General features: G+C 39.3%; 2 protein-coding genes across 2 annotated transcripts in view; both read right to left on the reverse strand.

Moving 5' to 3' along the window:
* Positions 1-16,264, reverse strand: part of SSBP1 (single stranded DNA binding protein 1) — a 191,599-nt gene that overhangs the window by 6,249 nt on the left and 169,086 nt on the right. The window lies entirely within an intron of this gene.
* On the reverse strand, positions 9,588-10,532 carry LOC140599482 (olfactory receptor 9A4-like). The gene has a single exon (XM_072762637.1). It carries the CDS (start codon positions 10,530-10,532, stop codon positions 9,588-9,590), a length of 945 nt encoding a protein of 314 aa, XP_072618738.1.

A 16,264-nucleotide genomic window follows, 5' to 3' on the forward strand; every position in this document is an offset into this window, starting at 1 on the left:
CAAGCCGACTCTACACTCAGAGCAGAGCCAGACTCGGGGCTCAATCTCTAGACCAGGACATCATGACCTGAGCTGAAACCAAGAGTTGTTGCTGAACCAACTGTACCACCCAGGGGCCCCCATAACTTTTCAATTGTATAACGTTTAGCAGATATCAAATCACTCTCAAAAAGTTGCATTAATTTATAATCTCTATGTAAAGTTTTTACACGTAATTCCAGTTAATGTACAGTGTAGCATTAGGTTCAGGTATACAGTATAGTGACTCCACACTTCCAGACATCACTCAGTGCTCATCACAAGGGTGCTCCTCTAATCCCCGTTTCTTGGTTTGCCTCTCTCTCTCCTTTTCCCCCCTTTGCTTGTTTCTTTGGTTTCTTAAATGAGATTGCATTGAGCCTATGCCTAGAGCCTCTGGTCACGGTATTTCTATTTTAGTGTTGACCCTGTGCAGATCCTAGAATGACACTCACATAACAGGAGCCACTACCTATACTGTGAAGTAGAGACCCATCCCTGAGGCCCATCCCCATGGAAACTGTGCCAACAGCTGCCCATGACACCTCCATCCCAGCATGTGCCTGTCAGCCTCTGAGCAGCTGGGTGGGGTCAATGATGACTGCTAGTCAATAGAGAAGGAACCCTCACTGGCAAATGAGGATATCTGGGGAGGGTGGAGGGCACACTCTGTGTCAGAGCATTCACTGCATAACCAATTTTCTTAATCCCAGGCATGGTTCCATTTCTTTACATATCTTTCCAGTATGATCAACTAGACACTGGAAGACTAGAAATGGAGAAGGAGGAAGGAACATAAAGTAATAACACTCCTTTGGAAAAGGTTTCATTTCTTTTTTTTTTAATTTTTATTTATTTATTATAGTCACAGAGAGAGAGAGAGGCAGAGACATAGGCAGAGGGAGAGAAGCAGGCTCCATGCACCGGGAGCCTGACGTGGGATTCGATCCCGGGTCTCCAGGATCGCGCCCTGGGCCAAAGGCAGGCGCCAAACCGCTGCGCCACCCAGGGATCCCTCATTTCTTATAAATTTAAGCATCTGTCTCCCTATGATCCAGCAATTCCACTTGTCGGTAGTTACCTAAAATAAATCAAAACCTATGTCCTCACAAGTACTTCTGTTATAATGTTCATAGTGCCTCTGTTCATTACAACTAATCATGACAGAAAACAAATATTCATCACCAAGAGAATGATATAGTCATACGAGGAAATACTACTCAGCAACCAAAAGTAACAAAACTCTGACAGACACAAAATGGATGAATTCAAGTGTATTACAGTGAATGAAAAGGTCAGACTCCTCAAAAATGCATGTGGTACCATACACTCTAGAATAGATAAAAGTAATCTGTAGTTAAAGAAACCCCAACAGTCATTAAGATACAGTAAAGCCAAGTGTAATGTGTTTGAAAAGAAAATGTGATTGACAAACCCCTAACAAGAATGAGCAAGCAATAAATAGAAATATTAATCACTAATGTCAGAAATGTAAGCAAGGAATATCACAATGGTGCAATAAAGTATAAACATAAAAATGGATAGCATAAACAACTTTACGTTAATAAACTTGACAATTTAGATGAATTTAGCAATTCACCCCTAAAACACAAACAAGAAGCAGAGGTTTTGAATAGTCCTATAGCTTAGCTACTAAACACATTTACCTATAAATAAATATTTGCTCACAAAAGAATCTCCTGGCCTAGATGTCTTCACTTGTGGATTTCTCCCAACAATTTAGGAGGAAATAATACAAACTCTTTTCTCTATAAATTAGGGAAGGAGCACATTTTTTCCAACTCATTTTATGATAACCAAAATTACCTTGATACCAAAAATGATATGGATCTTACCTAAAAGAAAATTATAGGCCAAAATCTCTCATTAACGGAGAGGCAAAATCCTGAATAAAATGCTAATGAATATAACCCAATAATTTAGAAAGGATAGCCACATACCTCAGTTTTCACTCCTAATCTGTCTCGTCAGCACTGAGGTGATGACTGTTGGGGTTTCTTTAACTACAGATAACTTTTATCTATTCTAGAGTGTATGGTACTATATCATACCATATGCATTTTTTGGTGTCTGGCTTTTTCATTCACTGTAATGTACTTGAATTCTTTCATTTTGTGTTGTCAGAGTTTTCTTGCTTATTTACCACCTGCATGTGTTTTTAGTGAGGTGTCTGTTCGGATCATCTGCCCATTTTTTAAATAGAGTATTTGTTCTTATTGTTGAGTTTTAAAAGTTCCTTGCATGTTTTGGATACATGTCCAATATGTGTTTTGCCAAGTATTTTCTCCCAAACTGTGACTTTTCTTTTCATTCTCCTAACAGTCTTTCCCAGAGTAGAAGTGGGATTTTTCAATTTTTTCTTTCATAGATCATGCTTTTGGTATTGTATATAAAAGGTATTCATCAAACCCAAGGTCATCTACATTTCTCCTCTGTTAGATTCTGATGTTTATCGTATTTCATTTTACACTTAGGACTCTGATCAAATTCGAGGTTATTTTTGCGAAAGGTGTAAGATCTGTGTCCAGGTATTTTTCATTTGAATATCCTATTGTTGCAGCACTTTTTCTTGAAAAGACTATCCTTTCTCCACTGAATTGCCTTTGTTCTTTGTTAGACACCAGTTGACAATATAACTGTGGGTCTATTTCTGGGCTTTCTATTCTATTCTTCTAATATATTTTTTCTATTATTCCAACAATAAAACACGGTCTTGGTAACTATAGCTTTATAATAAGTTTTGAAGTTGAGTAGAGTCATTGCGTTCAACTCTGTTCTTCCTCAGGATTGTGTTGGCAATTCTGGGCCTTTCACCTTTTCATATAAACACTGGTATCACTTTGTCATTATCTACAAAATAACTTACTTGAATTTTGGTTGAGATTGCAATGAATCTATAGATCGAGTTGGGAAGAATTGACATCTTAATGACACTGTTTTCCTGTGCATGAATATGAAGTTTTCTCCATTTATTTGGATTTTTTATTTCTTTCATCAGACTCAAAGTTTTTGTAGCTTTCCTCAGATAAAATGAGCACAAATTTTGTTAGGTTTACAACTAAATAATTTTTGGTGCTAATGTAGACGGTGTTGTGTTTTTAATTTAAATTCAATTTTTCATTGCTAGTATACAGGAAAGGAACTATATAGTAAAGTGATCAGCTTTTCTATACTAACTTTTTATCCTGTGACCTTCTATAACCACTTCTCAATAACATTATACCACATAGGGGTAGTGCAAGTATCTCACATACCTTAAACATTGCTGTCATACATTTCCCTTATTCATGAGTTAGATCACCCACTTTGTTGTTTCTCTGTGCTGACAAATTCTTATCTTTGAGATCAGGTAAGAATAAGAAAACTTGAATATTTTATTTTACTTTAATTTATTTCTACTCTATGATTCTTTGTTTTTACTGTAGATTCGATTTCTGAGTCATATTATTTTCCTTGTCTTCAAACATCTTCTTTTAACATTTCTTACAAGGCTGATCTCCTGCTGACAAACTCCTTCAAATTTTGTTTGTTTGAGAAAGTATTTGTTCACCTGTGAGGATAATTTCCTGGGATAAAGAATTCCAGTCTGGTGGATTTCTTTCATCAGCACATTAAATATTTTACTCTGCTGTCCTTTTGGCTTGCACGTTTTCTGAGGAGGACTCTAATATAATTCTCACTGTTAGTCCTCTGTACATTAGGTGTTTTCTCCCCTTCTGGTTTCTTTCAACATTTTGTCTTTGCCTTTGATTTTCTGCAGTTTTAATAGGATATGCCTACAGGTGAATTGTTTGCTATTTATCCTGATCCTAGTTTCTGAGCTTCCAGGATCTGTGGTTGGATGTCTTTTGTTAATTTTAGAAAGTTCTCAGTTATTATTACTTCTAACAATTTACTGCTAGTTCTCGTATCCCCAGGACACAGAAGATACAACTTTTGTAATGATGTCAAATTCTTAGATACTCTGTTTTATCTCTTTTATTCCTTTTTCACTTTGCATTTCTTTTTGAAGTTTCTAATGACATACCATTAAGCTCACCGATTCTTTCCTCAACTATGTGTACTCTTTGCCTGAGCTCATTAAAGACAGGTTTATTTTTGTTTAAATCGGTTTTCTTCTTTGCATTTCTTTTTGAAGTTTCTAATGACATACCATTAAGTTCACCGATTCTTTCCTCAACTATGTGTACTCTTTGCCTGAGCTCATTAAAGACAGGTTTATTTTTGTTTAAATCGGTTTTCTTCTCTAACAATTCATTTTTATTCTTTCTTAGGGTTTCCACTGCTCTACTGCTGTCACTCAATGACTCTTGCATTTTGGCCACTCTTCTACTAGAGCCCTTAGCATGTTAATCATACTTATTTTTATTTTTGTTGTTGTTGTTGTTTTTCTTTTTTCTAATAATAAATTTATTTTTTATTGGTTTTCAATTTGCCAACATACAGAATAACACCCACTGCTCATCCCGTCAAGTGCCCCCCTCAGTGCCCGACACGCATTCACCACCCCCCCCCCCCCCGCCCTCCTCTCCTTCCACCACCCCTAGTTCATTTCCCAGAGTTAGGAGTCTTTATGTTCTGTCTCCCTTTCTGATATTTCCTACCCATTTCTTCTCCCTTCCCTTCTATTCCCTTTCACTATTATTTATATTCTCCAAATGAATGAGAACATATAATGTTTGTCCTTCTGCGATTGACTCATTTCACTCAGCATAATACCCTCCAGCTCCATCCACATTGAAGCAAATGGTGGGTATTTGACATTTCTAATAGCTGAGTAATATTCCATTGTATACATAAACCACATCTTCTTTATCCATTCATAGTTATTTTTAAATGCCAGTCTGATCATTTCAACATTTCTGCCATATCTGAATCTAGTTCTCATGTTTGTCCTGTCTCTTCATACTTTTCTTTGGGGGGGGGTATTCTTTTGTTTTGTTTTGTTTTGTTTTAGTATTCCTTGTTTTATTTCACTGGAAGCTGTACATTAAAAAATGGGTGAGACGACCTGAGGTAAACTAGTCTTCTATGAGGTCATATGTTTTTCTGGCTAGGAGCTGGGCTGTGTTTACTGTTTAATGCAGCTGTAGGTGTGAGAGGCTAAAATAAATCTCTTGTTCTTATTGCTGTCTCATCTGTTGTCTTTGTGTTTCCCTAGAATCTCCTTCTTAAATAAGGTCCTAGACTCACAGCTATTTCTCTTAATCCCCTGTTATCATACATAAGCCCTACTGATGTGGTGGTAAGGAGTGGAGGGAGTGAAGCATTCCATAGTCCAATCATTAGGTCTCAGTATTTCTCTGAGCCTGTGTCCCTGGGTCATGACTTTACCTTCCCTGTAACCTTGGTGAAACAGGAAAGACAGAGAGACCTGGAGCTGGCTATTTCCCTCTCCCCAGATTGCTTAGACTCTGGTGAAAATCAAACATATTTAGGCATTAACAAAATGGTTCCCACTGAAGGTAGGCTTCTAAGGAAGAGGATGCTCTTAGTGTATTTCACAATGGTTACTCTTCCCCTTCCCCTAATTTGATAGGATTTCTAGTTCTCCGATCTTCACCCTGCAATCCTGACAAGGGTCTTAGGGACACAATTCACAAATGTGTGGGGGCCCTCCTGAGACTGACACCCTCAAGGTTGTCCACACTGAGCCTCCAAAATTTGTCATGTACCTTTAAATTCTTCTAACTTTATACTGGCTCCAACAATGGGCTTCTGCTCCAGATTATCTGCCCCAGTACCCTGTCATTCATCGTATTTGCCCATCTTTCCAATCTGGAGAGCAATGGTTTGCCCTGTGACCTGAATTCTCTGATGGATTTAAGAAACTATGATGCTTTTCAGTTTCTTTGTGCTTTACTCTTGTGGTGAGCAACAGTGACAACTTCCAAGATCCTTACATACTGAACTGGAAAACAAAAGTCCCCCTAATCATTTGGTTTTAGTTTTTTAGCATCACATATTTATTGTTTGCAAATATTTATTTGCATATTTATTTATTGCAAATATTTTCTCAACATACTGATATATTTGTTGTTAATAAAATTTAATAAAATCAAAACTTTGATTTAGTATAAATCAAAAAACAGAACTGTCACAAACAAAAAGAATATAAACTTCTGTTATAATATGTATTCCCTTTTCTTTTTTTTATTTTGTTTTGGATTTTATTTATTTATTAGAGAAAGAGACAGAGAACGAGCAGGGGAAAGAGGAAGAAGTAGACTCCCGGCTGAGCAGGGAGCCCAATCTGGGGTTCAATCCCAGGGCCCTGGGACCATGACTTGAGCCAAAGGCAGACACTTAACCAAGTGAGCCACCCAGGCATCTCTAATTAGTTGATTTTAATATAAATTACAGATACAGAAACGCTACACAAAGCAAATGTGTATCTAATTTATCATGAGGTAAGTACCTTTGTCACTACCACCCAGATCAAAGAGAAAGAAAGAACATTCATAGAAACCCCAGAACCTTCTGCATTACCCCATTATAATCACAATCCTCATTTCCCCACAAGTAACTATCTTTGCAATCATCACTTTACTACCTTTCTTTCATCAACCAAATTGCATCACTACACACTATACCTTAGTCTTGCCCATTTTCTAAAAATCTCATATTCTTTACTCCCTTTAATCTGTAAATCTTTCCACCATTCCTTTCTTTTCCTTATAATCCATTTGTTGCATTCACAAGGTATTTTGACAGTAGTTTCCTGTAGTCTGGATTTTGGTGATGTCACCCTTATGGTACACTAAAATATATCTTTCTGTTCTGCACATATTTTCCGTAGATTGGCAGCTGAATTCAGGGCACTGATAAGACTAAGCTCCACATGGAGACACATGGTATTCAAAATGGCACAAAGTAGGGTGCCTAAGGTGCTCCGTTGGTTAAGGATCTGATTTTAGCTGGGGTCATGATCTCAGGATCATGGGACTGAGCCCTACAATGAGCTCCATGCTCACCAGGGAGTCAGCTTGAAGACAGTCTCTCTCCTTCTCCTCTGCTCCTCCTCCTGCTTTCTCTCTCTCTCTCTCTCTCTCTCTCTCTCTCTCTCTCTCAAATAAAAAAAAATAAGTTTATAAAATAAAAGGCTATAAGTAGTGATAAAAAGAGAATTTAAAAAGCACTAAGAGAAAAGAAAACATTTACATATAAGGTAAGTCCGATAAGGCTATCTGCTGATTTTCAGCAGAAATTCTGCAGGCCAGAAGAGAGTGGCATGATATGTTCAAAGTGCTGAAAGTAAATAACCTACAACCAAGAATACTGTTTCCATCAGGGCTTTGGTTCAGAATAACAGGAGAGATAAAGTGTTTCTCAAGTTAAAAAAAAAAAAAAAGTTAAAAGAATTCATGACCACTAAATCAACCCTACAATAAATGAAAAGGGGACTCTTTGAGTGGAAAGGAAAGACCATAAGCAGGAGTAAGAAAAGTAGAAAGCACAAAAGCAAAAAAAAGTTAAGTATATCTATAAAAACCAGTCAAGGGATTCACAATATAAAAGAATATAAACTATGATACCATATACCTAAATGTTAGTGGGTAGGGAGAGGAGTAAAGGATGGGTTCAAATTTAAGCAACCACAACTTACTAGAGACTGTTATGTGCTTAGATGTTATATATAAACCAAATAGTAACCACAAATCAAAAACCAGTAACAGATATGTAAGAAATAAAGAGAAAGAAATTCAATCATATCATTAAGAAAGCCAACAAGCCATGAGAGAAGACACAGAGAACTATAAAAATAACCATAAAACAAGTAAGAAAATGGCAATAAGTACACCTGTAATATTTACTTTGAATGTAAATGGACTATAGGCTCCAATCCAAAAATAGAGTGTGACAGAATGAATATAAAAGCAAGACCCATCCATCTGCAGCCTACATGAGATCCATTTAAGGCCTAAGACACATGGAGATGGAAACTGAAGGGAAGGAAAAGCATTGCTCATGCAAAAGGAAGTGAAAAGAAAGCCAAGGTAGTAATAATTATATCAAACAAGACAGAGTTTAAAACAAAGATGTAACAAGAGACAAGGACATTACATTCCAACAAGATGTAGCGATTATAAATATTTACGCATCCAACATAAAAGCATCCATATTCATAAAATAGTTCTTAGTAAACATGCCCAACATAATCAATAGTAATAAAATGATAGTAGGAGATTTTAACTCCCCACTTACATCAAAGGATAAATCATCCAAATAGAAAGTCAGCAAGGAAACAGTGGCTTCGAATGACACATTGGACCAGGTAAATCTAACAAACATATTCAGAACACTGCAATTCAAAACAGAAAAATACATATTCTTATCAAGTGCCCATAGAACAGTCTCCAGAATAGATAGATGTACTATGTTGGGAAGGTAGTCTTTTGTGCACACTATTTTGACCCCTGCTTAGCCACATAAGAATGGAAAAATATTAGCAATGGTGGTGTGTCAGGAAAGGGAATGGGATGGGACAATATAGGAACTGAGATGTGGGTTCAGAAGCTCACTGTAGAGTTGGAAGATAACCTGGTAAACCTGCTCCTTGTGGGGGAGGGGAACAAAGACAGAAATGTAGCTGAGGAGAAGAGAGAACAAATGCCTTTGTCAGGTTGAACAATATAAAGAAAGTGGGGAGAAGTGAACAGGGGCTGCCCATGTCCTGCCCTCCCTGCACTGCTGCCCCAGCCCAGGGACACAGCAAGGTCAATTCACTCTTGTCACATCAAGTCCCAGAACCCAACCCATTGACCTCCCAAATTTGGGTATGGCATGAAAATGGGAGTCATGTCAGATATGAAAATGCCTCTTTCCATACACTCTCTCCTCACCCTGAGAAAGTTTGCCAATTAAAGACGTGCCTGAATTAATGCACATCTGGCACTGAGGTTGAGAAGCAGGCAGGATTGTGATGTCATAACCACAATCCATATAACCACATAACCACAATCCATATAACCACATAACTGCCAGTAGAAGGGAAGATCTACAAGGAAGGAGTGTCCCTGCTGGATCTGCGGAAGGAATCTCAAAAAAAGGTTCGGGCCTGAGGATGGACTTGTGGTCATTCTCATATGAAACATAGGGTGCTTTAAGCAGTGAGAAAATCATTAAAGCATAGGACAACATATGGGAAGATGACCCAGGAACTAGAATCAAACATGGAGTCAGCTGCCACGAAATGAATTACTGTTTTTCTGACTCAGTCAAAGACCTGAGTGTTCTGGAAAAAAAAAAATCACACATACTGTGTACATTTGCACTTATCAAAATTATATTGTGAGATGTATTATAACTACAGAAAAGTATATTATTGTACATATCTAGTCAAAAATAATAATGTGATATCCCATGTAAGAATCATCTGATTATAAGTGAGGAACTGTCCATGTCTAAAAATTCCCTGAAGGCTTTTGAAGAATTTCCCTAAACATCACAAACTATGTAATGATTAAAATGACCAGTACATATTGAGTTACTGCTTTCAGATTAATCATATCCATGATGAAGGGGTCACAATTGTCCTTAGGACACAGCTAATCCCGGAGAAGTTGACAGCAGCGTTTCACAACATCTCGAAAGGCCTCCATGAATTTGTCATTCCGGAGGGTAAAGATAAGTGGATTCAGAAAAGGGGTCACCACGGAAACCAGCAGTGATGCTACTCTGTTGTAATCAGCTGCCTGGGTTTGCTTGGGTTTCACATAGAGGAACAAGCAGGTGCCATACCCAATCACGACAAAGGTGAAGTGAGACGCACACGTAGAAAAGGCTTTCCTCCGCCCAGAGGCTGAGGGGATCTTGAGGATGGTGGAAATGATGCAGGTGTAGGAGATGATTGTAGGGATCAGAGAACCAAAAAGAACAAAGACAGCCATTAGGAATAGAATAAACTCTATGAAAAGAGTATTGTTGCAAGATAGTTTGAGCAATTGTCCTCGGTCACAGAAGAAATTGTTCACCACATTGGATTTGCAGAACGTAAGCTGAAATGTGGCATACACTGGCCAGATTTCAAAAAGAAACCCAAACACCCATGACACAATGACCACCCAGATACAGGTGTGACTGTTCATAATGACATTGTACCTCAAAGGGTTACAGACAGCCACGTAACGGTCCACAGCCATCGCTCCCAGTAATGCAAACTCGGTGGTCCCCAGAGAAAGGTACAGGAAGAGCTGGGTGACACATGCAGCCAGAGATATTGTCTGCATCCCAGGGAGCAGCAACCCCCGAAGCATCACGGGCACAATAACAGATGTAACCAAGATCTCCAAGGCAGAGAGGTGACCAAGGAAGAAATACATGGGGGACTGCAGACGTTTATCAGCACACACAATCAAGATGATGACCATGTTTCCCATTAATGTCACTGAGTAGAAGAAGAAGAAGGTAGCAAAGAGAAGATGGTGTAGTTCCTTGGAGCCAGGGAAGCCAAGGAGATAAAATTCAGTGGCACTAGACTGATTCCCCAACATTTAGTTCTGAGCTCTTGTTCCGTGGGAATTCTAAAGAGCAAAGGAGAGAAAACAGGCTTCTGATCTCAAAAAGATTAAAGACATTTCCAATTTGAGAAAAATATCCTACTGCTAGAATCCACAACATAATGCTCCTATTATCGATACAAGATTGGTGTTAAGTGTTTTATGAAGAACATGTATCATATATGAAGGTAAATGTAAATGCCCAAGAACATGAGCAATAGCCACCAATACCACACTCAGGGCATGAAAACCCACCTACCCCTGTATCTACCCTTTCCTCTCAACTCACCAGCCATCCTCCCTCCAAATTTACTCTGACCTGCCACCTTGTCCTCTTTCCTGACCGCAGTGTGCTTGTTTATACCATTAACCCTGCCATCTCAAATGCCCTAAAGTGTCTTCTCTGCCCCTTATATTTGGTATGTGCTGCAAAATCAGCTACATTTCAAGAGATATAAGCATAGCTAATACAAATCTTAGCCAATGACAGCCAGACATGATGACTTCTTTGTAACCTCTAAACATAGACTTTATTTGCATTATATTCAGGTTAAGTTCTGCCTCAATATATTGTTGTTCTTGTTGTTAGCAAGTTGGACCTAACTAGGATATTGTCATAAGCTAAGAGTATTTTAAGACAAAACACTGAGTCTTTCCCTGACTCCTGGAGAGCTGGATCCCTGAAGGGGATTATCCACTACTTCCTCCTTATCCTCACGGTGAAAGGATCCTATATTACTCATTTCTCCAAGCAGAAATATGTCTCTCCAAGCAGAAAGAGCCTCCCCTGCTCCCCATTAGTGACCTATAAATAGAAAATTTGATTCCTCTGGACAGTAATTGACAACATGGTGGGGGGGTACCAGACTAAATTCCTACCTGTCATACAGTTTCCAACCTGGATCAGAAGACAAGAAAACACCTGTGATAGAGAAGCAAAATCCTCCATCCCCTAGGTCTCAAATCTCTGGTTCCAAAAGGGAGACAAGACCTCCAAACGGGCAGCCTGTCTCTCCAACCAAACTGCCATGGGGTCAGTCCCATAGAGCATCTTGGAAAATTCAAAAGAGCACGTCTGCTTATCTATGACTCTCTCTTTTCTCCAGGGCCAAAGGGTAATGAAAAAGTTAGAATACACTCATAGAGATCATGGTGCATTTCTCAGGGGGTCTGGAATCCCTCATTCACCACATCCAGTCTTTGCCCAAAGATGTCCATTCCACAGGCACTTTTGCCCTCATCCCCTCCAAAAAGCTACATGCACAATTTTACTCTCTAACCTCTTTAAGACATATTTTTCTTTCTATTCGCTCTCATCAATGGCTCAAGTCATATGCTATGTTTACTTGTTTCTTAATTTATCCCCAAAATCCCACATCACAATGAAGTACCTTGAAGCAAGTTGCTTATATTACTTATATTGCCACTTGTGACAAGAACAGAGTCAGACAAAGTGTGTATACTCTAGAGATATTTTTAAATGAATATATCAATTAATAGATCAAGGAAGAAATCAATGAAGAAACAAGGAGTTTCCAACTTGGATATGTATCCCTCCATTCACTCTGCTCCTAAGCACTGCCCACTCAGCCTGCAGTCTCACTTCCCGGAGATCCCTGACATGATGGCAAGCAGATATAAGGAAGACATGAAGACAGACAATAGAGCAGGGATTTAGGTGATGGCAGAGAGTGTACGCATCACCAGCACTGGACCCCATCAACCTGCCTTTTGCTATGGAGGAAGCTCTGAGGGAGAGCCATGTACTCTGCAGCTCCCTTAATCCACTCTTCAAGCTCTAGGACTCTTGTTCTATATGCAGCCAAGCCCCGCCCCTCCCATGATGATGCTCTTCCACTCTCTCCTTCACTGAATGGGATACCTGGCAGACACCCACCTCCAGAGAAGAGGATTGGACTGGAAAGGTCTATTGTTCTTCAGGTATCAACCCAGGCTACCCATGGCTAGTAAAGAGACATGCTAGGGAGGCAGGGGCAGCTCCTGCTGTCTCCACTCATGGGGAAGACACCATCCACACACTGGAGCTTAGAAATAGTCCACAAGTATTGCTGAGAGGAATCTGCCTATCTCCCCCTCCTGTGTTCTCTCTGCCTCCTTCTTTCTCTACCTGGCCTGTCTCCAAGGACAGTTATACACTGAGGAATAATTTGCACACTTTCAGAGACACACTAGGGATACACTTAAGGGAAAGCTGGAGAACCTTTCACTCTTCTCTCCCGAGGATAATCACATTTTAGATCCTGGAAAAGTTCTGTGTGTTGAGCAAACTTAAAAACTCCTAGTCAGGAATTTCTCAGAGTCCAGACTGCCTTCTTCTCAGCACAACCACCAAGCTGCGAACAGTCAGCCCTCTGATCTGCTCTGTGCTTTTCCCTGACTCCATGTAGCCCTACAGAGCCTAAGCTCCCCTCAGGCTGATGACTCCACTCATGGCTCCAAAGCATACCTCAAAAGCCTAGAGGTCCCTACATCTACTTCTTCATCTTCCCAAGGTTTCACAAAGCACGTTCCTCCCAGAGGATCTCTGCACAATCTCCACCACATATCCTCTGTCCACAGTCCTTGGGGCCCGGTGAGAGGGAGAGACAAGACCTATCCCCTACTCCAAATTCACATCCCGCTAATGCCACAGCCCATACCAGGCCCTCCAACATGCATCCAATTGTGGTTGTTCAGCCATATATTTCCCTTCATATAGGTCTTCAGATGCTCTCAGCTCACCTCCCTGTGCCACTTGAATTGAGGGGTGAAAGTGCTGAAACAATACTCAGGATCAACAACAACAAAATACTACATGAAAGTGAGCACAGCTGAGCTACGGGGCAACACAGCAAAATCACTTTTAAAATATTGACTCTTACACCTTGAGAACCAATCATCATTTTTCATAAAATAATCAGATCACAATTTCAAAACACATGGAGGGATATAAGGTAAAGTGTAAATGTCCCTCTCCCCAGGTGTTTGATTTTCCTGATCCATCTGCTAGAGATAAATATTACTATAAGTTATTACTAGAGTTTTCTAGTGTATTCATACAGACGTATTCTGTGTGTTTTTAAGAATATCCGTATGTACGATTAAGTAAATAATATTTTAGTAAGTATATTAGCCAGCTACCTTCTTCTAATATACATCTATGTGTGTGTATTTATGCTTGTATGTGTATTAAACTTTCTATATTAACAATGATATGTGAATCACATTTTACATGATTGCTTAATATTCAATTATGAAATCACTAATTATTTTCTAATGAACATGCTGAGAAATGTTCTCCAGTTCTTCATATCTATATTGCTGCTGCAATAAATATTCTCACGTCTGAAAAGTTATAGAAGTACAACTTTTTTTTAAAGTTACATTTATTTATTTGAGAGAGAGAAAGAGAGCATGAGAGGGAGGGGCAAAGGGAGAGAGAATCTCAAGCTGACTCTACACTGAGAGCAGAGCCAGACTCGGGGCTCAATCTCTAGACCAGGACATCATGACCTGAGCTGAACACCAAGAGTTGTTGCTGAACCAACTGTACCACCCAGGGGCCCCCATAACTTCTCAATTGTATAATGTTTAGCAGATATCAAATCACTCTCAAAAAGTTGCATTAATTTATAATCTCTATGTAAAGTTTTTACACGTAATTCCAGTTAGTTAATGTACAGTGTAGTATTAGTTTCAGGTATACAGTATAGTGACTCCACACTTCCAGACATCACTCAGTGCTCATCACAAGGGTGCTCCTCTCATCCCCATCACCTATTTCACCCATCTCCCATCTGGTGACCATCAGTTTGTTTTCTATTGCTAAGAGCATGTTTCTTGGTTTGCCTCTCTCTCTCCTTTTTCCCCCCCTTTGCTTGTTTCTTTGGTTTCTTAAATGAGATTGCATTGAGCCTATGCCTAGAGCCTCTGGTCACGGTATTTCTATTTTAGTGTTAACCCTGTGCAGATTCTAGAATGACACTCACAAAGCAGGAGCCACTATTCATACTGTGAAGTAGAGACCCATCCCTGAGGCCCATCCCCATGGAAACTGTGCCAACAGCTGCCCATGACACCTCCATCCCAGCATGTGCCTGTCAGCCTCTGAGCAGCTGGGTGGGGTCAATGATGACTGCTAGTCAATAGAGAAGGAACCCTCACTGGCAAATGAGGATATCTGGGGAGGGTGGAGGGCACACTCTGTGTCAGAGCATTCACTGCATAACCAATTTTCTTAATCCCAGGCATGGTTCCATTTCTTTACATATCTTTCCAGTATGATCAACTAGACACTGGAAGACTAGAAATGGAGAAGGAGGAAGGAACATAAAGTAATAACACTCCTTTGGAAAAAGTTTCATTTCTTATAAATTTAAGCATCTATCTTCCTATGAATCCGCAGTTCCACTTGTAGGTAGTTGCCTAAAATAAATCAAAACCTATGTCCTCACAAGTACTTCTGTTATAATGTTCATAGTGCCTCTGTTCATTACAACTAATCATGACAGAAAACAAATATTCATCACCAAGAGAATGATATAGTCATACGAAGAAATACTACCCAGCAACCAAAAGTAACAAAACTCTGACAGACACAAAATGGATGAATTCAAGTGTATTACAGTGAATGAAAAGGTCAGACCCCTCAAAAATGCATGTGGTACCATACACTCTAGAATAGATAAAAGTAATCTGTAAGAAACCACGGCAGTGATTGCCTCGGTGCTGAAGAGAAAGATTAGGAGTCTGTTCTGAGGTATATGGGCTATCCTTTATAAATTATTAGATTATATTCATTAGCTTTTTATTCAGGATTTTAGCCTCTCTGTTAATGAGAGCTATTGGCCTATAATTTTCTTTTAGGTAAGATCTGTATCAGATTTTGGCATCAGGGTAATTTTGGTTATCATGAAATGAGTTGGAAAGTATGTCCTCCTTTCCTAATTTACAGGGAAAAAAGTTTATATTATTTCCTCCTAAATTGTTTGCTAAATCCATCACCGAGGACATCTAGGCCATGCGTTTGCTTTGTAATGAAGTATTTATTTACAGGTCAGATGTCTTTTTTAAAGATTTTATTTATTTATGACACACACATGCAGAGAGAGAGGCAGAGACACAGGCAGAGGGAGAAGCAGGCTCCATGCAGGAGCCCGACGTGGGACTTGATCCTAGGTCTCCAGGATCACGCCCTGGGCTAAAGACAGCGTTAAACCACTGAGCCACCCGGGCTGCCCTAGGTAAGATGTCTTTACTAGCTATAGGACTATTCAAAACCTCCCCCTCAGTTTGTGTTTTCTGGGTGAATTGCTTAGTTCATCAAAGTTGTCAAGTTTATTAACATAAAGTTGTTTATGCTATCCATTTTTATATGTTTATAGTTTATTGCACTAATGTGATATCCCTTGCTCCCATTTCTGACATTGGTGATTTGTATTTCTATTTTCTTCCTTGCTCATTTTAGCTAGGGATTTGTCAATCATATTCTTTTCCAAGACATTACATTTGGCTTTATTGATTCTTCTCTATTGCTATCTGGTTTATAGTTAATGTTCTCAAAGCATTCTCCCTATGTGTGTCTCTTCATATGGTGTTCTATTTATAAGGACACCAGTCAGTAGGATTATGGACCCACCCCACTCCAGAATGACCTCATCTTCAAGAATTATATCTGCAATGACTCGTTTCCAATCAAGTTCATATTCTGATGTACTGAGAGGTTA

Source organism: Vulpes vulpes, chromosome 7 (genome assembly GCF_048418805.1).
Source record: "Vulpes vulpes isolate BD-2025 chromosome 7, VulVul3, whole genome shotgun sequence".
Lineage (NCBI taxonomy): Eukaryota > Metazoa > Chordata > Mammalia > Carnivora > Canidae > Vulpes > Vulpes vulpes.

What these genes read in the sequence shown, in the direction of transcription:
- LOC140599482 (XM_072762637.1), bottom strand. Translation starts at nt 10,532, where the DNA reads ATGTTGGGGAATCAGTCTAGTGCCACTGAATTTTATCTCCTTGGCTTC.